Raw genomic sequence first — 22,834 nt, 5'->3', positions numbered from 1 at the left:
AGGAAAATTATATCCTCCTCTCCAAAGAAGACTGTCTTCTTGTTTCCAGTCTGCCAGATTCCTCCAAACTAAAAATAAAGCCCAGAATCAACCATCTTCTCAGAGTTATCTGGAACAAGGATAATTCAAGAATAGAGAATATACTGCAAAATCAATATATGGAAGAGAAGTGTTCTTGAACAAATTTACCCAACAAGTCTAAACCTATAGAGTCAACTCTAAACCAAAACTGAACTAGACTCTAAAGAACAAAGGGAAGTGCTGCTTGCATTCTTATTTTACTCAATCATCATCTTTACCATCCTACATACAAAGAATATTATCTTAGAAAATTAGTGTCTTTTGATCCACAGAGGTAGACAGATTCAGGTGAGGGGGGGAGAGTGAGGATGACTCTTTTTACAGTCAGAGATAGACAAGATTCTCAGTTATAAAATAGTACAGGGATGCTACTAAGGACTCAAGGTTCTTTGAGATGATCTGTTGACTTAAGTACCATTTTTGTTTCTCTTGACTCTAAGTGGGAAACTTAGAAACTTAAAATAAGTCTGAGTTTCTTACATGTACTGATACAAAGTGAAGTGAGCAGAACCAGGAGAACACACTACATCAGACATTAGCAGCAAAACTGTATGATGAAGAACTGTGAATGAATTAGCTATCCTCAGCAATACAATGATCTAAGACAATTCAATTCCAAAGGACTCATGATGAAAAATGCTATCAGTCTCAGGAGAAAGAACTGACGTTGTCTGAACACAGACTGGAGAATACTATTTTGCATTTCTTTTTTGTTTTGTTCAGGTCTTGCACAAAATGATTAATATGATAATATATGCTATATATAACTCATATCAGACTGATCACCATCTTGGGAAGGGATAAGGGTAGGAAGAGAGGGATAGAATTTGGAATTCAAAACTTTAAAAAAAATACAAGAAATGTTAAAAATTGTTTTTGAATATATTTGGGGGAAAATAAGATCTTATTTTAAAAAACAAAACTAAGATTTTATTCATGAGTTTTCAATTGCTCCAATTAGGTAATTTTAAAATGCTATCAAGTATGGGTACATGATTTAGACATAAAGGGTGATATAATAAGCAAATTAGGGAAGCAGAGAATATTTTACCTGTTGGATTTATGGATAAGGGAAGATTTTAAAACCAACAAAAGAGAGAGAATTACAGGGTGTAAAATGCGTAATTTTGATTACACCAAATTAAAAAGGGTTTGTTTACACAAACAAAACCAATGCAGTCAAGATTAGAAAGGAAACAAGAAAGTGGGGGGAAAATTTTACAGCAAATTTCTCTGATAAAGGCCTCATTGCTCAAATAAAAAGATAATTGAGTCAAATTTATAAGAATACAAGTCATTACCTAATTGATAAATGCTCAAAAGATATGAAAAGGCAGTTTTCATTAGAAGAAATCAAAATTATCTAGTCATATGAAAAAATGCTCTAAATCATTACTGGTAAGAGGAATGTAAATGTGATGAAGGGGATGTGGAAAAATAGGGCTACTAATGCACTGTTTGTGGAGTTGTGAGCTAATCTAACCATTCTGGAGAGCAATTTGAAACGATGCCCAAAAGGCTATAAAACTATGCATACTCTTTGACCCAGCAATATCATTACTTAGAATGTACCACCAAAGAGATCAAAGAAAAAGAAAAAGGACTTTAATGTACAAAAATATTTATAGCAGCTCTTTTTGTGGTGGCAAAGAATTAGAAATTGAGAGGATGCTTATCAATTAGGGAACGACTGAACAGGTTGTGATATAATTATGATGAAATACTATTTTGCTGTAAGAAATGATGAGCAGGATGCTTTCAGAAAAACCTGGAAAAACTTACATGAACTGATGCAAAGTGAAATAAGCAGACCCAGAACATTGTACATAATAACAACAAAACTATATGATAATCAACTGTGAGTGACTAGCTATTCTCAGTAATACAAGGATCCAAAACAATTCCAAAGGACTTATAATGAAAAATGATATCCACACCTCCAGAGAAAGAATACAGACTTAAAACGTATTTTTTTTTGCTTACTTTCTTGTTTTTATGGTTTGAGTTTTCTTTTGCTTACTTAATAAGGAAATGTTTTGTATGACTTGCCTGCTTTTTCAAGGTGGGGGAGGAGGGGAAAGGAAGAAAATTTGGAACTCAAAAAAAATTAATGAATTTTTTGTTTACATGTAATTAAGAATAAAATTTAAAAAACTTTTAGAAAGCAAAAACTGCCGAATTCTGTAATAGGGAGCAAAATGCCAGTAATATACCTCTGGCCAAGTGAGGAACTATCTTAGACAAAGTTACCCATCTGTGGGAACCTATGCTTCATACCACGAATTCTTAACTTTTAAAAAAACTTAACTTTTAAAAAAAATGTTTATAACTGTACTTCAATATAATTGGATTCCTTTTAATTCTATGTATTTTATTTTGTGCATGTGAAAACATTCATCTGAGAAGTGGTCCATAGACTTTACCAGATGGGAAAGGGATGCATGATACAAAATAAACCAAAAACCCTTGCTTTATATCATAAGCTTTATGATCATAAACTAAGCACAATTGTTCCAGTCTAAACACACACTGACTTATCTATCTACTCCTTTAAACTCTCCCTGGCCTAGCTCTACCCTAGCCTAATACCACCGTGGTCCTGGGATATCCACTACTCTACCAATCTCCACTCTAAATAAATAAAGCAGTTTGACAAAAACCTTCATCAGTGTTGTTCTTTAGAACAAGTTAGTCCATTTGGCCCAAGTGGGTTTTTTGGGGGGGAGGAGGTGAGGGGGTAGGGAAAGGAAAAGAAAAAGAGGAATTAATAACTCTCCAAAACTTGGAAAAAATTGTGATTAGCATTTTTAAACCTGAAGCAAATTCCCAAATTTCAGTAAACTGGGGCAAATCATCAAGTAGTTCATCTTAACACACACTGAGACACATAGTATTTAGTAAGAGAAGTATTATTTTACTCATTAAAAGGTCAAAAATGGGCAGCAAAGGGACCTTTCCCTTTGCTTTCCAAATCTGACAATAATTTGGTATCAAGCTTTGACTTCTAAGTCTATTTTCTCATTTGAGTGACTGAAAGAATAAACTCAAGAAACTACAATCTGAAAAAAATGAGTTTCTATGAGTTATTATTTTCACTATGAAATAATTACAAAAATAAACTCAAGTCAACTAACAAATTAATTTTAGCAATCATTTTTTTAAAAAATTAAATTCTTGGCCCTCAACAACATGCAGGCTTTAGGATCTAATAACCCGCCTGGCACTACCATTGTATAACTAACTGCCCTTAGGTGTATATAATACTTTATCAAAGAGTTTGGACAAATGTGAATGTAACTACATAATTAAATTTATGCAGCCTCTACACAATTTCTCATCGTGTGGCACACTATAGAGAGAAAAAAAAAACACCACATCCTTGATCTAAACTAGGGGCTCTTAATCTTTTTTGTGTTACGGATCCCCTTTCAGAATGTTTTTAAGTAACTGAATAAAATACCAAATTTCAATGAGAGACTAGCGAAAATAAAGATGTATTTTTCCCCATCCACTTTCTGAATTATTTCCAGAAATAATCTACTAATAAGAATAGTAGCATGTATATAGTGCTTCAAGGTTTGGAAAGTACTTTACAAACTATCTCATTTTATTCTTACAATTCTGGCAGGTACCTGCTACTATTCACATTTTACAGATGAGGAAACTAAGGCCAACAGGGGTTAAATCACTTACTGAAGGCTCATAACTGAACTCATTTCCACTGGGACACCTGGCTGACAGCTTAATCTCAGGTTTTTAAAAAAAAAAAAAAGATCTAAACCAATGTTTAACATGAGGAGCACTTTACATTTCAAATTGGGGGAAGGGAGGAGGGAGACTAGTGAAACTGGTCTAAATAAATATTCATTTTTCACCTTTTACCTCCACTTTTTCAGACTTAAACACCTTTGTCTTTGATCTGTTATTTCACAGGTGTAGGTACTCTCTCCACCAAGAGAGATTATAACCCCTCCACAACGCCTTAATAGATGGCTGCTATAGCCAAAAAAAAAAAAAATGCTACCACTTAGTGGCCAACCTTTGGATAATAAGCTTCTCTTGAACTGATGACAAATACAAAAATGGTGTTATGGGCACAGATGTAAAGCTTCGCCAAGGTAATAGTATGTCAAACCCTGAAGAAGAGCTGAAAACATGTTTCCTTGAACATTGCAGTGGTGGAATGGAGGGGTGGGGTATGATTGGTTTTGCTGAAAATGCTTTTTTACTATCTTTTTTTTTGTTCTTGTTCTTAGTTACAAGGGATGGCTGGCTGAACACAGAAGGGGAAAGGAAATAATCAGAAATTAACATGATATAAAAACAAAAGACAGTTATATCTTTAAAAACAGAATCTTCGAACTTTAAGAACTCAGAATTGGCTCCACACTATGATGAGGCAAAATGAGACTTTATTGGAAGGTAAGAATCATCTCCAAAACCTTTCCAACCAGTAGTTACAGATACTTCTATAAAAGTAAACAAACGACAGGAAATTCTTTTTTGAAAAATAAATCTGAAATCTATTATACTATTTATTGAAATAATAGAAATTATTAACATATATCAAGTATAGGTCTATTAAAGCCATAAAATATACATTTCAAAATGCATTTGTTCAACTAGAAAATTTAAAAATTAAACACAAGGCTGATTGGTTTCAGTCTCATTTTTGCAATTTTTTTCATGCTATTTAGAAATATATCAAAGTCTTGCTGCTTCTACTTGCCAAGAGCTGATTCTTCCTCCATAATTTCTCTCCCATCAGTTCTTCCTTTTCACTCACACTGCAAGTCCACTAGCTCAGGGCTCCACCATCTCTCCCCTGGTACTACTGTAACAGACTCCTAAATAGTCTTCCAGACTACACAATAGCCTGGGCAAGGTTCCTAATAAATCTAATCTGATGTGCTCAATTACCATAACTGTGGATATTCAAAAGATCATGATATTTAGAAGCAAGAAGGGACCTGTAGGGATCATCTAGTCCAGCCCTCTCATTTTACCTATGACAAACTAAAGCCAAGTTAAGGGACTTGACCAAGGTCACTAAACTAGGCTTTAACTCTTGCCCCTCATCCCAAATTCTGTATTCTTTTTCCTATAAGCAGATCACTTCTCTATTAAAAATCTAATATAACCTCCTTTGTTGGGCATTTAACATTCGCCATATCTGGCTCCAACCTATCTTTCTAGACCAATGTTACACTGTCCTAACCTATCCTTCCATCTCCCATTCATTCTTGCCAAAATAGTTACTTGCTATTCCCCAAACATAACATTTGTTCCTCTATGCTTTTACACAGGGTGGCCCTGACCCCTCCTACAGGAGATCTGACCTTTTTGATCTCCTCAAGTTTTAGTGCAGCTCTTGGATGACCCCCAAATGTTTTCAGCAGTGTAGTCACATGGGTCTCCCACTTAGGTCTTGGGAATCCAAGTTTGGCACTTCACTACACTGCTACTGTCTACTGAAAACTACTTCCTTCCGAGTTCAGCTGAGGTGCTAATATCTCCATAAAGCTTTCCTCATTTCCTCAAGCTGAAAGTGATCTTCCATTCCTCCAATTTCTTTTGTACGTCTCCTTTACATTTAACACATTCTCACTTGCCCTTAGTTGTTCGACTATACAACTTATCTTCTATATAAAGTCAGTAAGATCACGGACAGTTTCTTTCACCTCTGTATTCTCAATGTTTTTAATAATGCCTTTAATAAGTCTTTACTGAATTAAATCACAACATTTACAATTCAGATACTTTATGACATAACTTTTAAAGTAGAGAACTTGCCAATAAGTTGTCATTTTAATTTTAAAAAGCTATGAAGCACATCACCTCTTGGAAAATATTGGAATGAGATGATTAAAAAGGCTCACAAACCAAAATGGTTGAAAAGCCCTCTCCTGAACCATATAGCAAGGGACTCCAATTGCCACCAAAGGAATTTCCAAAAGCAGAAAGGTTCTTCCACAGAAAAGGGTCTCTGGCAAATGTTTCCAATCCTAGTGACATAATACAATGTTACATATTTTGGAATATTAAATATATTAGCTATAAAGTTAAGAAATATAAAAATAATATAAAAAATACTGAGTTAAATAAAAGGAAAATGTATTATCGATGGTGAATCCTTCCAGGAAATAGCTATCTCAACATTAATGTTATCTGTGATCTCATCAATAAACCAAGATTGACTAATACTCATTCCTAACTTTTTTTGTTTTACTGACATGCTTTGTTTTTACATTACAAATATCTACAGATTAGCGAAACTTCAAGACAGGTTTCTTGAACAAAGTAAAACTACCAAGTAAATTAAGTAAAACTAACAATACAATCATCTGAAAGTAAATGCAACATCCCACACCTGTAGTAATCCCATTTTTGTGTGTCAAAAATCTATTTTCCTAAAAGGTTAACTATAAAAACTCCTACTTGGGTATTACTGTCTTTTACACATAAAACCTTTCTTAAAAGGTCTTATCTCAAACAAGTAACTTCTTGACACTGATTTTGCATTTTATCACATATATGTTCTGGCAATGAGTTGATTTACCAAATACCTGTTTAAAATCACATCTGTCCTATGATTATCTCTATCATTAACCCACAAAAAATTCCTAGGAGGTTTTAAAAATGCATATTTGTGAATAACTATACATTTCCCAGTTGTCCTCTACTCAACTTAAATTGCATTGGTTCTGGGCCCAGTGACACATAGTATTTACTAGAGACAGACAGACTCTCTCTCTCTCTCTCTCTCTCTCTCTCTCTCCTTGGGGATATATTTTAAAACATCTAACAAAATAATGGCTATCAAAACAAAGTATCCTTAAAATGATTATGGAAAAAGAAATGTAAACAAAACCCATTGACACAAATGATACAAAACCCATTGACACAAATGATACATTCTTAAAAACTTAACAACATAGATGTATCAACAAAATGTCTAAAGGACAAAATATTAAGAGGAAATTTTAAAAGAATGCAAAAGGAGTAAAGAAAAGCATGTGGATACATCAATACATCCAATATCCAATACCATTACAGTGGAAGGATCAATACTAGGAGGACAGATCTATGGTTATAGCAGCAAAGGGTTTAATAAACTAAAAAAAGGAAAGAGTAGGAAGAACTTATACAACAATTACTAAATTTACAAATTACATGTCTATACACTTCTATCAAATCTATCTTAGATAAGAAAATTTTATTTCAATTACCACCATGAGTAACCCCCTTAGTCAAAATCAAATTGTGTTTAAATGTCAGAAGTTTCACCATTTTTAAAAATTTAACACTAGGCTGACAAACTCAGCTCAACACTCTGATCATATGCTAACACCTGTAGGCAAAGATAAGGTCATAGGCGAGTAAATGATCAGCTTTAATAACACAAACTAACCCATAATTCAGTAATTCTCATCAATATTCCCTATACTATATTTTGTCTCAGCCAGAAAAAGACAGGTTGCTCTTACATTTAAAGGCATATGGGAAAGAAGGGGAAAGATAATTGTGTTCTAAACATAAATTCTTGGTAAGTATTTCAAGGCAATACAATTTCAAGTACAAGGTTACAGGGACTTCCACAAGTAACTTAGTTCTCTCTACATTCTTGAAACAGAGAAGACCCCTTTAAAAAATACACAGATCTTTAAATTAGAGCTTAAAGCTTCACAAGATAAGCTCTGTAAGGAGGCTGTGACAACTTTTTTTGTTCATGAAGGTCCTGATCAAGCCAATGAAAAACAAGTAGCCAAACAACTGAATCTAAATTCCTCTTGATAAAAAATGTAAGCTTAAAAAGACTCCAGCACTCATATTTTTTTAAGAAAGTCATCACTACCATATTAAAAAAAATCAAACATGAAAATTAATAAATGCAATCAAGTACTAATGCTAAACTAAAGATAATAGAAAATCAAGAGACAAATTATTCCAAAAGGCCATGCACTTCTAAACATGGAAGTAAAACTGCTGGATGTGAACTAAAACTAAACAGAGTATTTTCTGGAAAAAAATCAAATTCCAGTTAGTATCTGCAGGAGTTGCTATTACACAAGGAAAAAGGCTATTCATAAAATCACAAAGGGATCAGAGCAAGTATCACCTTAATAAAATTCTCTATTAGTGGTCCGTAAGAGCACTGCTTTGAAAAATTGCTACAATATCAACTCTTTTAAAAGGTTTTTAAGCTCATCTATTCCTGTTAAAATATTACGCTTTCAATTACATACTGGGTTTCGGGAGGGTTGGTAAGAATATTTCCAGTTAATCACAAATGGCCTACTCCCCATCAAACTCTGCCTCAATCAAATATTTAAAACATGTTAGGGTAAATCCTAATAGATCAACTTTGAATTATCCAAAGGAACAGAGGTGAGGAGGGATTTGAATAATTCAAGACTTCAATCTCCAAAAAATGTATATGTTTGTAAAAACTGGTAATTAATCCCCCCCAAGGAAATCTGTCTGCATAATTATGTTTAGACAAATATGAAAATGAAGTTTATTCCCTCAATTATACATCAATTGAATTCAGGATTAAAATTTACCAAAATGAGGAATATATATGACATAGCTTTGACTGAACTAACACTCTGCTCTTGTAGCACTTTGTTATTCTCTTTAAGTTGCAGGAATACTCATTCAAAAGCAAATAAAAGATGACAATATCTTGAAAGGTTTTGGCCAAAGTCAAAAACCAAAACAGCAGTTTTGACATTTAATTCCTTGGTCTTTCTATAAACAAGTTCACTCTTGCTTCATGGCATAAGGAAGAGAAGTGTTAAATCTGATGAAGGTACCTTAAGATAAGTACAGTTAACTATGTAATGGTACATAAACCTAATGTAAAAAAAAATAGTGCTTTTGACCCTGAAAAAAAAAAACCTTCTTGGTACATTTCTCTATTTCATCCTGTTGAAAAGCTTCTTGCCAAAGCTCTCTGGAGTCAAAGCCTAAATAATCAATCCATTGAGCTTTGTACTTTAAGGTGAGGCAAGGGAACAGAAACAATAATGTTCCTGGTTTCCATATCTGAAAAATGAGGATAGGACTTTTTTGGAAAGCAAGAAACATAGTGATATCAAGCCAAGGAACGAGTAGTTCATCTAAATACACAGCATTTTCTTACATAGCTCAACACAATGTAAAATTACACAAAATAATTAAAATTCAAGAATTACACTGACCATTAACTATATCAAATACGAAAAAATTCTAAGATCTTTAAGGCACAGGAAGCTGCAAGTTAAATATTTTCATCAACTCTGAATTCAATTATTTTCATACATCCTCCCTTCTAAATACAAAATGCCGGGGTTATGAGAAGCAGCAATCCAGCAGGGTCACTAAACCCAGTTCAGAGAACCTAGTTTAAACTCATCCCAGCAAACATATGGATTAAATTCTACCAGAAGCAACTGGAAAGCTCAGTCTTCGATAAGAATGACACCAACAACATTACCACTACCTCCTTAAAAGCCCAACCCTACTTCCCTCACTTTCACTCTCCTAGACAAAGAAGATAATCTCTAATAAAGTCGGGTAGGATAGAAAAGAAGATAAAAGGAGTCTAAGGAGACAGTGGCAGAAAAAAAAAGACAAGGGTTTTTGAGAGTGGAGGAATATAAAGGCTGAAAATACAACACTGAAAGGAAAAAGCAGCTGATTGAGGAAGCGTACAGGATATATTTTAGGTTAGGGAGTCTAAGTTCACTTCTTACTTTGGGGATGGAGATGAGAGTGCAAAGGAGCCAGGGACCATGGCTCCCCAAATCTTAGTATGTATGGGAGAATGAAGCAAACTAACGGGAAGGGGGGAGGGGGGCGCACAAACAACAGCCCGATTAGATGTGACGGGCCGAAGGAGAGCGGAGTAGAGAGGGAGAGGATCTGGAAAGAGTAACAAGGTAACAGGGCTGGCAGATAGGAGAGGAGGACCGGGGCACAGGGGCCGTGCGGAGCGGTCTGGGGCGGACGGGAGGAGGGGGGTGGCGTGCGGCCAGCAGGGGAGGGAGGGTCTCGGAGGCACCAGGGCAAGAGGGGAGTGACTTGTCAGGGCCGGTGCCCAGGGTCCAAGGAGGAAAGGCAAAGCCCAGGAGGCAGGTGCGCCGGAGCGGGCCAAAGGCGGACGGACCAGGGGTGGCCCGGGGCAGACTCGCTCATCGGCGGGGGAGGCGGGCAGGGAGGAGGGCAGGGAGGCGGGCGGGGGCCGGGGCCAGGAGGCGGAGGGGGCCCACTCCCGGCTTCACTCACAGTCCAGGTGCTTCTTCTTGGGCCCCATGATCTCGTGGGTTGTGGCCTTGCATACCGTCTTGGAGACGGCCGAGCCGGTGACACTGTGCTGGGCGGCAGTGATCCGGTCCGTCAGACTCTGTCCCGACATCTCGGCGGCGCTGCCTCCTCCGCCGCCCCTCCCGCTCCGCAGCCGGCGGGGACCGGGACCCCCAAGCGCCGGGGGACCCCCCCCCACCGCCGCCGCCGCCGCCCCCCCGGCCTGCCTGCCCACCCCCCACGGGCTCCCTCCCCGCCTCCCGGCCTGGGGCGGGGCTCAGGGCCCGGCGCGGCCACCGCGAGCCCCGAGCGAACGGGCGGCTGTCACCCGCGGGGTCGGACGCGGTCCGGGGCACTCCCCTGCCCCCGCCTCAGCTCAGCCCACCCCCTCTCTGGTCAGCTGGAGCCGGGCAGGGCGAGAGGGACAGGCAGCTGCAGGAAAATGGCGGCGCCAGGCTCCTCCTCGGAGCTTTCCGGGCTGCCCCCGGATCACGTGACTCCGGCGCCGCCCCTCCCCCTCCTCCCCTTTTCTCCCCCCTCCTCCTCCTCCTCCCCCTTCCCTTTTCTTTCCCTTCCCTTTCCTCTCCCGACTCCCCTCCCTGGAGCCGCCGGAGAACAGCGGGGCGGGGATCACGCCGGATTACGTGACGGAACCCGCCCCGCGGGCTCAACAGGAGGCGGAGGGGGGGAACGCCGCTCGGAGCGGCTGCGTCACGTGACGCTCCCTGACAACAGGTCGCCTGAGGCTGGGCCTGTGATGATTACAGAGGACTTGGAAGGCGGAGTGGGGGGAGGGGAGAGGTGGCGCGCGAGCTAGGCCGAGGCTGGGGCTCGCGCGCGCACTCCCTCCTTTCCTCCCGCGCTTTCCCACCCTCCTCTGGGGGAAGTCGGGAAGCCGGGCCATGAGTTGTGGCCGCCGCCGCCGCCCCTTCTGCCTTGAGCGAGAGGGGTTGTTGAGAAGGAGAACCCATGAAGGCACTCCCTAGATTCCCTAGAAGAAGCAGGTCTCCATCCCGGGGCCCCGAGAAGCTCCCACAGCGGCGGCACCCGGGCTGCCCCCGGCCCTTCCACCCTCCGCGGCCCGGGGCGGGCGCCCTCTGAGCCACGCCCGTCGTAGCCCCGGAGGGCTGTGTATTTTCTTTGAATTGTTTTCAAGTTCCACCTTTTATTCACCACCACCCCCCCTTTGAAGCCTGCCTAAATTTAGACACCAAAGAGGCCAGTTTCTTTCTCCCTTAAGGCAGGAAACACACAGCCTGGTTGGAATTTAGAAAAGGAAGTGGTGGGGTGATGTCAGCGGTGAGTAGTCTGAGCCTGCGAGGAAGACTGCGGTGGTGGTGAGACGGGACCTACGAAGGAGCCGGGTAGGAGGAGGTAGGGCGGGCCATTGTCACCGGGGGGTGGGGAGGAGTCACACACACACGTACGTGTACATATGTACATACATGCATATACCTGTCCACATCTCCGTGCGTACATATATGTATGTGTGTACACACATGTATCATCTTTGAACATATACACAGTGCCCAGTACATTACTAATCCTGTAATCAATGCCTGGATTGAGAATAGCCTCAAGTGGTACCTTGTTGAAGGAAAGATCCTTAAAAGGGAAGAACCCTTAAAGTTCCTGAGCTCTTTTCTATGAGATCTCACGGTACTTAAGGCTCTGCTCCTACTTTTATTGTGGCAAATAAGAACTGGAGACACAAAACAGTTCACCCGTAAACCTGGAGCCCATTCTCCCACAAATACAAGATCAGTGGTACGTAGAGTACAGGAGTGAAAAAGCACAAAAGTTGGGAACATAGGTGTCTGGGGTACCTCATACTTCTTCACCCTTCAAGGCATACACAAATTTTGACTTGCCAATGAATGTGTTCTTGCTGTATTCAAATGAGCAGTCAACATTCCCAATTTGATGCCCAGACTTCAGAATACCACATTTTAAACTGGTGACACTCAGGAGATACAAAGCTGGTAGAGTTCTTGAACTGAAAACTTAATGTATCAGACTGAAAATTTTGCAGAATTCTTCCAATGCTGCACCCACCCCCTTTTTGACAGAGATTATTCAACCTCTCCTGTACCGCCGATCTGTTAAGAATTTATATTGTTCAAACCAGTAGATAAAATCTACATGGAAATGATACAGATTTGTATTCCCTGATTCTTCAGGCTATCATCTCTGGTTCAGAGCTTACCAGAGTAATGGTTTGGCTTAACAGAATGTTAGTTAACTCCCTGAGGGCAAAACAGTTTCTTTTTTTTTGTCCTTGTAACCATAGACTGTTGTGCATATGGTAGGTGCTTAATAAATATCTCCTGAAGTGAAGTTAAATATGCCAAACCATGACTCATCTGTGGAATCAACTGGCAAAAGAAATGGTGTTCTTCAGGGGCAACTCTATCAAATTCCTCATTATCATTTCTACTCTTCTTGCAGGTTTCAAATTGCTACCTTGTTCCATCTATGAGTTACACTGGACACATTTCAAATTAGCCCAAGCGTTTTATGGGGAAACTCCCTAGCTAAGGTCAGACAGGAGGAACCATATTTTAATTCTGTCAGATACATGATGTTTAATGCATAAGACAAATATATGAGTTATCCTTTAGCAGAGAAAAGTATTCAAACTTTTATGTGTTAGTGTGACTGCCCTACTCTGGGAGAGCACTGTGGTTCAATAGTCCCTTTTATAAAATGGAAACAATATAACTGACTATATATATTATATACATGTACATATATATAATTTAAGGTTTGCAAAATACTTAATGGACATTAACTCATTTGATCCTGACAATAACTCTTTGAGATGAGGAAACTAAGGCTTAGAGAGATTTATCCATGAGATAAGAGAGAACTTATCCATGGTCATACCAGCTACTAAGCATCTGAATCTAAATTCACACTTGGAGTTAAGTATTCTTTACGATACATTAAGTATCAACATACTTCATATTTAATGTTTACCACCATTATAAAAAGTATTGTCCATAGAGTCCAAAATTTTTAGAGTTGGAACAAGCTATAGCAGCAATCTTTTAGTCCAACTCCCTCATTTAATAGATTAGAAGACAGAAGCTCAGAAAGATGTACTTATTCATGGTAATATAATAAAGTCAGATCCAGGATATGGTTCACTCAGATATTTAAGATATGACCAAAAAAAAAGAAAAATGAAATGAATAATCTTATGAAGTAGGTACTTGTGCATATTTTACAGATGGCAGAACTGACCCTGGCCTTAACCTCTCAGTATCGGAGGCAGCTCTCTAAGTAGCAGCAAAGATGCAAGATGCTCATCTGTGGTGGCATAGAAAGCTCTTCATTGAGACCTCTGCACTGATGGAATCACCATTCTTACCCAAAAATAAATGATAATACTAGAATTCAAGCTCAGGCATTCTGACTCCAAAACCAGTGTTCTTTCCATGATACTATGTTAGGATTTGTGTGCAGTTTTCTCACTGTACTTAATTTCATCTTCATGGTGTCATTTTAATGTCTCTACATTCAAAAGCAACCAGTCAATGCAGATGTGGGTATATGTTAAACTATTGCAAAATACACAAAAGGCAGAAACATGGACATAAAGAAACATGGGTGCCAAAGATAAGCATTACTAGCCAAATTCACTTTCTGTTACTAAGAGTTTCAAGTGTTCAGTTTCTTTTTTCTAGCCAATAAAACCCTTTGAAGTTGCTCGGTGAAGACATATCACACCTAACCCTTCATTTGATGAAAACCACCCTAACAAACATACACATGTGTACTCATAATTACATTCCTATAATTACATTAGGGTATGTCTTCCTAGGGCATCATCCATTTTTTTTATTTGGTAGTTGGTAAAATGCTGAGTACCTATATCTGTTTTGTTTGGGAAGATTTAGTGACCTGTGAATTAAATGATGTAAGTATTATTGTCCTCATTTTATGGATAGAAGAAAATGAGATATGGACAAGATAATTGATTAGCCCAGATCTAGGATATAGTTCTTACAACTAGTAAGATATGACAGTATAAGAACCTCCCCAACTTCATCCCAGTTGGTAATAAAGTCAGAAAAGTGGGCTGAATTTGGAAGTATTTCAGAAAAACAAGATGGCAGCTCATATTTACATGTAGCGTGTTGCACTTTACAATTCACTTTATTCAACCTGTTATTATCAGCACCCCTTCCATTCAGATTGGTTTGTTGCTGAGAAAATCCCCATAGGGAAATGTAGGCCATCAAAATCACATCTGTCCCCCCACCCAACTACCCAGTGACCCCATTTATACCACACATGAGTTCTCCTATGAATTCTCTGGAATTGCCTGGTTTGCATGAAGATGTTGTTGCTAAATCAGCAACACTGATTTCCCAGAAAAGATGTCACCACTGGGAAGAATCTGATGACTTTGTAGAGCAATTAGTAGAGAGATCCAATAGAGGCAAATACCCTGCTTGACTTGGGAAGTTGCTATTTCTCACTCCAATAAAACCCCTTTGAGCTTTTGTGCCTTTACCATACGTGATCTTTCAGCACTTTACTCTGGAGGGGACATGAAGAGCTAGCCAGAGACAGATTTGATTTCTCTTCCTTTGGCTGGGGCTCTTCTCTGAGATGTTATTCTGCACTGGGCTTCAGAAGAGAGTGCAGTTGACACTTGGAGCACTCCCTGGAGGCTGAAACTAGATGTTACCATCAGTTTAGATCTGACTTCTTCAATATTTAAAGGATCTGAACTTTGGTCAAGTATGTTCTTCCACCACCTTAGAACTTATAGAAGCAATATATTGCAATGAATAAATAGCTAAATATGAAGTTAAGAAGTCCAGAGTTCAAACACTGCCTTAGACACTGGTTGTATGACTTAACCTCAGCTCCAGTTTTCTCATTTGGAAAATGAGCTAATATACCTCACAGGGTTGCCATGAGGAAAAAAATTTATGTAAAATAATTTGCAAACCTTAAATTCCCATGTAAATGTTAGCTATTTTTAGGACTCCTCTGTAAATATGTAGGTAAATTTCAAAAGAATATTCTTGAAAAATTCATCATTCTACATCTAACCTTTGCTGGATCATCAGGTCCTCTGGATGTGGATGTGTGCCCAACTCTCAGCCCTAGGCCTCCTTTTCTCCATATATGTGCTCACTCTTAATGACCTCATTATTCCTTATGGGTTCAATTACCAAGTCTATGCAAATGACTCCTAGGACTATATAGCCATTCCTCTATCTCTCCACTTGTTCAACAACTGACCACCTATTTACATTTGAAACTGGATGTCCTATAGTTATCACAAACTCAACAAGTCCAAAAAAAACCTTACCACTTTTCCTCCAAAATACACCCCTCTTTGTAACTTCCTTATTTCTATAGAAGTTACCACTATCCCTCCTCCCAGTTATCCAGGTTTGCAAACTTGGTGACAACCTTAACTTTTTATTCTCTTTCACCACCACATATCCAATCATTTACTAAATCTTGTCCACTACATCTCTCACATCCATTCCCTTTTCTTAACTCACATAGTGGCCACTCTACTTCATGCCCTCATTACCATTCACCTGGACTAGTGCAATAGCCTCCTATTTGGTCTCCCTTCCTCCCTCCTTATTACTTCTAGGATAGAATCTGTACTTCACTGTTTGACTTTTAAAAATTCTTTATGATAGAGCTAAAACTACTTTGCTGACTTTTGCCTTCCTACATTTTGTGGGAAAGCTACTGCCCTTATTTCTTATCCAGGATTCCATAATCCATTGCTACACCTTTACACTGCTTACCTCATGCTTGAAATGAAATGAAATGATTCTAAAAGATGGACTCTAAGAAGAAAAATAAGCTCCACGCAGAAGGTGATGCTTTCTTGGTTCCTTAGGTCCTAATGGCTTCCTTCCTTCAAATTATCTTGTATCTAAATTGTATATACCTATTTATATCCCAGTTGGATTGTAAACACCTTTAGCATAGGAGCTGTTTCATTTTTGTCTTTGTATCTCTGGAACCTAGCAAATAGTAAATATTTAATTTATGTTTCTTGGTTGATAGATGAGTAGTCAGTTAATCAGTAAATATTTAAGTGCCTGCTATGTGTACTGTGTTGAGTTTGGGAATATAAAGAAAGGCAAAAGACAGTCCTTACCCTCAAGCAGAGCACGATCTAGTGGGGGAAGCAATATGCAAACAAATATATAGCTACAGACTTGGTGAGACTAGTCATTGAGCAACAAATCTACAATCTATTATCACCAAACCCATAATCAAACCTGTTCATCTTTGTAGGACTGGCCAGAGCTTGTACTTCACTGACATAAATGAGAGCAGGGGTATGCTAAAACCAGCTCAAGCTAAAAGCCAGTTGTTAAATTTTCACTGTGAGAATTTAACCCTTAGAAATGGCCAAATGCTACAAACTAGGACTTGATCTATTGTTTCATTGATTTTCTAGACTTAGAAAAGTGATAGAGAAAATGTTAACAATGGAAATAAAAATTAAAAGTGTTATAGTACATACATTTTTTCCCCAGAGAGGAGGTTGTTAAACATTTACCAGCATATCCTTGTCTGAGAGTCCAAAGTCACCTCCATGCCACAATAAGGCATTGAGTAGGACTTATAATTTAAGTTGAATGTGATAGTTTAAGGGAGGGAAATATATCTAGAGTACATGGGAAGGATTATCCTGAGGTCCTGAAGAATGAATACAATTGGTTTATGAATATCAACTAAGACAAATTTCCTCTTTTTGACCTCTGGATTTTCTCTATTGGGAATCACACATTGATACCCAAACTGGACTTTATTCCTGTGTGTATAGTGTTGGGATGGAAAGAAGTCATTTTTTAGTTATTGACCAGGCATAAATTATATTATAGTTCAAGATTATCTTTCTCTTAACTCATGACTCTACAAAATAGTCATGCATTTTCCAATGGCTCTACCATCTTTCCTAGGAATCAAGGATGACCTCACTGACCCCATCCAATCTGAGATTATTTGATGGCCATAAAAAAATTAGAGTGTGTCATATGCATATGTAGCAGTTTGAGACAAAATGACTAATAAGAAATTTACTACTAACTTTTTACCCTATTCATTCCTGGAAATTCTTTAGAATAGTATTCCTGGATTGAAAAAGGTTTCTCACACTTAATAAGAATAAACATAAAATGTGTTCAAAAGAAACAGCCATCCAAGTACAAGATAAAGAAGGCGTGACTAAAAAAATACTTAATTTGAAAAAAAAGTTGGGGGGGGGAGTTTAACCCAATTTAAGTGAACAGTGTGACATAGCAGCCCCCTCCCCTTAAAAAAAAGATAACATGATCTTAGGCTTCATTAAGAGAAATATAGTCTTCAGAACAAGGGTGCTGATAGCCTCATAGTTCTCTGTTCTGGTCAGACCTGTTCTGGAACACACCTAGAGAAGGGTAACCAAGATGGCAAGAAGACTGGAGACTATACCATACAGGGACTGACTGAAAGGATCTGGGGATGTTAAAAAAAAAAAAGATTTAGAGGAAACTTAATAGTAATATTTAACTATTTATAGAGCTATCACGTGGAAGAATGATTAAACTTTTCCAGACTAGTCCCAGAGTACAGAATTAGGGATGAGGTAGATGCTGAAAAGAGGCAGATTTAAGCATAACAAGGAAAACCTTCCCAACAATCAAAGCTATCCCCAAAAAGAAATGGGCTGGCCAGAGAAGTAGTGACCTTCAAGTGACATCAGTGAGCTTACTCACTTGTCAGCATGCCTTATAGACACAATTTCTGTCCAAGTAGAGTTTATGCTAAATGGCCTCTGACTTTTCTTCCAGTTCTGGGATACTGTAAAGATACTGCTATTCTCCAAAGTGAGACAGTCTTATAAATTTTGTTTATCCCAATTCAGTGGAACTAAACCAGAAATAGGAGCTAGAATGATGACAAAAAGGACACAGTTTAGGAAGGATTTTAATATAGAAGGTAGTCAACAAAGTGATTGTTGTTCTTTCTAATCTCCATGAAGTTCAGAACAAGAGAAAGTAAGCATGTAAAATCTAGGGTTCCTGTAAGAAATACCTTCCAAACAATGAAAGTTAGTAAGTATTGGAATGGGCTTTCATATGAAATTAAGGAATTTCTTTTTCCAGAGATATTTTAAAACCAAATAGATTCTCCAATGTCTAAAGTAGTTAAATAATGTTCTTCCTGAAGAAAGAATAGTTAGAAGATCTTTCATGTTTCTTTCCACCCTCTGATTCATTTCTCCATGGTCATTGAAATCACTGAATTCAATGTGTTTTCCTCAGGATTTGAAAAAAAAAAAAGGATCACTTTTTGAGCTGAGAACCATCATAACAAATTTTAGCTTGCTAGAAGTGGTTCTAAGAAAATTATAAGGAACTTTAAATTTAGAATTGAATGGTCGACTCAGCCTGCCATTGCACTATAATTAGCCATTTTACAGACACATGGGTTGTCACCCTAATGTGTAATTCTTCCAAAGAATTTGCTGTGTGAGATAGACAAAGACAGGTCTTTAGATGGTTAGATAGTCAAGATAGGTCTTTAGATGGTTTGAAAAAAGTTTTCCCCCCACAACTCAGTTACACATTAGGATAACTACTACTGTCTTTAAAAATCCAACTTAATATACATCTTTCAGTGTTCAAGCATCTGGTTTTCTCCTTTGCCAGTTTCTGGGAGAGAATTGCTTCTCACAGTATGGCAGTACCAGTGCTAAAATCCTGTCAAGCACACAGGAGATATAGCTATATTAATCAGTATGGTGAGTGCCTGTCATAAACATAAATGTCAGTGGTCATTTTTATATATACCAGATTCTTAGGAAATAATTCTTCACTTTTATCAGCAATTTGAAAATCAGGTGTTTTCAGTGGCAATAGAAGTAGACAACCCCATCAATAGAAGTGAGGAGTAGAAATGAGCATGGGCCATGCTCCAAATATTAAAAGAAATATACTACACAGTGGGTTGCAGGAGGAGCTGATATTTGCAGCTGCTAGTATGGATTTTGTTGAATTGAGTTAAATTTAAATTTAAATGAGTATATATAGTATAAGCAGTATTCTCGGATAGGTCCAATCAAGAGATCCTGGGAACTAGGCTAAGAATTCTTAATGTACAAGTGAAAAAAGTAAGAAGTTGAGAGAAGAATATACAGAGAAGAAAATATGACTCTCCCAAAACTACACCTTTACCCCTAAAGCCACTTCCCAAATGTATGTAGGGGTACCCTAAGTACCCAGGGCTTTATCCTCTAGACCTCTTTTGCTTGCCCACTTTTGAGGAATGTGTTTCTTATGAAATTACTTCATGTGCTCCATCAACTCTTATGAAAGCTTCCTGTTGTCTTTTCCTTCTGCCTACTCCACTAAACAAAGCTGCAAAATTTCAAAGGCAGCATGATGATGGAAAGTCTGCCAGGTTTAGAATCAGAGGATCTGGAGTTGAATTCGAGCTCTGCTACTCCCTAAATGTGACTTTGGGGAAATCTTGTAAGCTCCCTGGAACCTTTCCCATCTTTAAATCTCTGATCCTAAATTCAGAATACAAGCCCCTTTAAACAACTCTCACACCTTCTAAGATTTTTATGCTTTCTCCTACATAGGCTTCTCTGCCTCCTCCTACAGAAGGTAGGCATACTTAGCTTAGCCCAGGCCAAGTATTATGAAGCTGTTGTTAGACCTGGCACTTTTACATGTCTTAGTGCTTTGCCTCAGTGTCACCAATAGACGCTGCCCAGGCAACAGTTAAGAGTAATTTTTTCTTTTTTCTGACCCCCACCCACCCCCACCATGGGATTCCTGGTCCTCATCTCCAGCTAGGTTTGGCAAGTGCTTTCTATAACTTCTTCCCCATCCTAGATACTGGCTGTAATGATACATACACACATACAACACACATATACATACACACACACAGACACACGCACACATGTACCCTTACCTCACAGTGTTTCTTTTTCCCACAACTTAGTAACAAATAAAGATGATTAAAATCAAATCTCTTCATCTCTCTTTGTCCTTTTCCATTTCTATTATGTCCTCTCTGACAACAAGCTCCTGGGCCTGTGAATTTTCCTGAATGTTACTGAAGTAAAAATGGGGACAGACAAATGCAATTTGTCTGCCTGTGCCAGCACTTTTGATGGCACAGAAAAACCCTCCTCTGTCTTATTTAAGTCTAAGTATCATACACCAAAGTTATATCATAGAGTGAGATGATAGATGAGCTTGGTATGCTTTGCCTGGAGAAGACTTAGAAGAAACATGATCTTCAAATATATAAATAACTACCCTATGGAAGAGGCATTGGGCTTATTCTATCGGTCCTCCCAAAGAACTTCTTTGGACATGGGAAAAATTGGTGGAAATAGTTATGAGGAGATAGATTTTGGTTCAACATAAGGAAAATCTTCCAAAGGGTTAGAAGCTACACAGAATGAAATGGACTACTTTGGGGATTCTGGGATGCTGGTGGTAGTGGGAGAAGGGAGTTTAGAAGGCAGTGGTCTGTTCCCTTCCATCTCTTGCAGCAGAGATTCCTACTTTGGATTAGATGGTCTCTGAGGTCCCTACCAACCCTGAGACTCTAGATACAAATAATGAAGCTTGCTTAGCAACTGTTTACCACTGAAAAATTCAATTTCTGTGCGTAAAATGTCATAACTTTTTAGTTACTCAGTCTTCATCAGGATTTTTCCCTCATTCATTTCCATTCACTTTTTATTTTATATGGTTGCAGTTAGTATGTACTGTTTTGGTTGCTTTATATTATCTCATTGAGGATTTTTTTATTTTTTTATATTACTTCATACTCATCTATCCTAATAATATTATTATTAATATAGTATAGTACTGACTCTGGGTGTACTTTCCCACTTCCCCCTTGTTCCAGCAAGCTAGAGAGTAACTGGCTACTACTGTCCTCAGGGTAACCCTGAGGAGCTGGGGTTTCTAGTTCCAGCACTTGTAAGCCCCCAGCAGTGTGTTTCTCATTAATCATAGATTTGATTAGCTTTTAGAAAGGCTATTTACTTAAAAAAAAAAAAGTATAGCAAGGACAGTTATAGAAGTCTCCCTTAAACTGGGGACACACTTTCCTCGTGCACATACAAAGTCCTAGGGGAGGCAGTCCCTAAGGCTCAAATTTAGAGATCACATGGATGAAGTCACCTCTTCATGGGGTCTTCATGAAGTTGTTCTTATGTGTAAAGATCAACTCTAAGAGTCAGTGCTGTTGTTGAAGACAGAAACTTCGCTTCCTCAGTGTGTCTAGCTTGTCTTTGTTTTTTCTTTCATCTCCCAAGGCAAACACTTCAGGAATTCTGTTACTAGTGCTGATGAGAATTCCAGTTCTTCTGAAATTCACAAGATCATTACTTTGTCAGTGAGGGAAGAGAAAGAAAACTCCTATCCCCACCTCCCCCCAGCCACATAGTTTCTTCTCAGGAGTGTATTATTGCAGGAATTGACCACCACTCAACTGGACTACTGATAGAATGTAATTTTGAACTGGCTTCCTTTGTTATACAAAGACCCAGATGTGTATCTAATTTAGCCAATTACAAGAGATTTTCTGTCACCTATGGTCATTCACTGATCAAAGCATTTCATTCCCCCAAATTAATTAAGGACTTTTCCATACCTAGTTTATATCTTTGATTGATTGAATCCAGCTGTCTAGATTTTTTCTGATTACAGTAATTGGGATGAAGGTAGAAACCAACCCTTGCAAATAAATGTTCCACAATTTATTTAACTATTATTGGAGGGTCTTTTTTTCAATAGGTTCACAGAACATTTTGAACTTTCACATCTTTCCAGAGTTGGTGCATGGACTGTATAACTGCGTAGACCATAACATTCTGTGGTCTTGAAAGAGCAGAGAATCCAGTCTTCTGTCTTCAATCTTCAACAAAACCTTTCTAAGCATAGAACCAAATTAAGTGGGATACATTTATACATGTATTCTTCTTTAGCAATATTAATTGGCTCCATAAAAATAAAATGTCAGACAGTCAATCAGTTAAATAGTCCATAAGAATTTACTAAGTTCCTACTATGTGCCAGGCACTGATCTAGTCTCTGAAAAATCTGAACATTACAGGGGGCAGATAACTCCATAGGGTAGTCAACACTGAGAAGGATCAATTTCTAATTTATATTGTTGCTGATTATCCAGTCTGCATCCCTGACTATCAGTTGAATGACAGTGTGACAAAACAACTTTGGGACAATATCACATGAAGTATACCTTCAAGTTAGCAATTGTCAAGGTACTTTGGTACTTCTTTGATCTGTACTCACATCAGTGTGTGTATGCCCTTGCAATCCTTCCCTCCCTGCCCAGCCTATGCAGCTAAGATACAGGCGGACAATTTAACTCTATATTTATTCAACAAATATGTATTAGGTTTTTACTGTGTGCAAAACACTGACTAGATTCT

The 22,834-nt window shown here is 38.4% G+C and overlaps 1 protein-coding gene and 1 long non-coding RNA gene across 23 annotated transcripts in view; one reads left to right on the top strand and one right to left on the bottom strand.

Moving 5' to 3' along the window:
* PICALM (phosphatidylinositol binding clathrin assembly protein) overlaps positions 1-10,597 on the bottom strand; it is a 117,178-nt gene extending 106,581 nt beyond the window's left edge. For 20 of the 22 annotated variants that reach the window (XM_072610630.1, XM_072610633.1, XM_072610635.1 and 17 more), the window contains exon 1: positions 10,351-10,596. In XM_072610630.1, coding sequence (XP_072466731.1) covers positions 10,351-10,480 — 130 coding nt within the window. In that variant the 5' untranslated portion in view covers positions 10,481-10,596. Of the gene's footprint in view, positions 1-10,350 lie in introns of all 22 variants that reach the window. The other 2 variants (XM_072610647.1, XM_072610649.1) reach the window with 1 other exon arrangement.
* LOC140505068 (uncharacterized) lies at positions 10,112-13,771 on the top strand. Its single transcript, XR_011967340.1, has 3 exons — positions 10,112-10,200; positions 11,609-11,742; positions 13,601-13,771. It is a non-coding gene; the product is annotated as an uncharacterized lncRNA (long non-coding RNA).
* Positions 13,772-22,834: the final 9,063 nt, after the last annotated feature.

Source organism: Notamacropus eugenii, chromosome 5 (assembly GCF_028372415.1).
Source record: "Notamacropus eugenii isolate mMacEug1 chromosome 5, mMacEug1.pri_v2, whole genome shotgun sequence".
NCBI classification, from domain to species: domain Eukaryota; kingdom Metazoa; phylum Chordata; class Mammalia; order Diprotodontia; family Macropodidae; genus Notamacropus; species Notamacropus eugenii.
The sequence above is the reverse complement of the archived record's forward strand: the minus strand, read 5'-3'. Positions and strand labels throughout refer to the sequence as shown.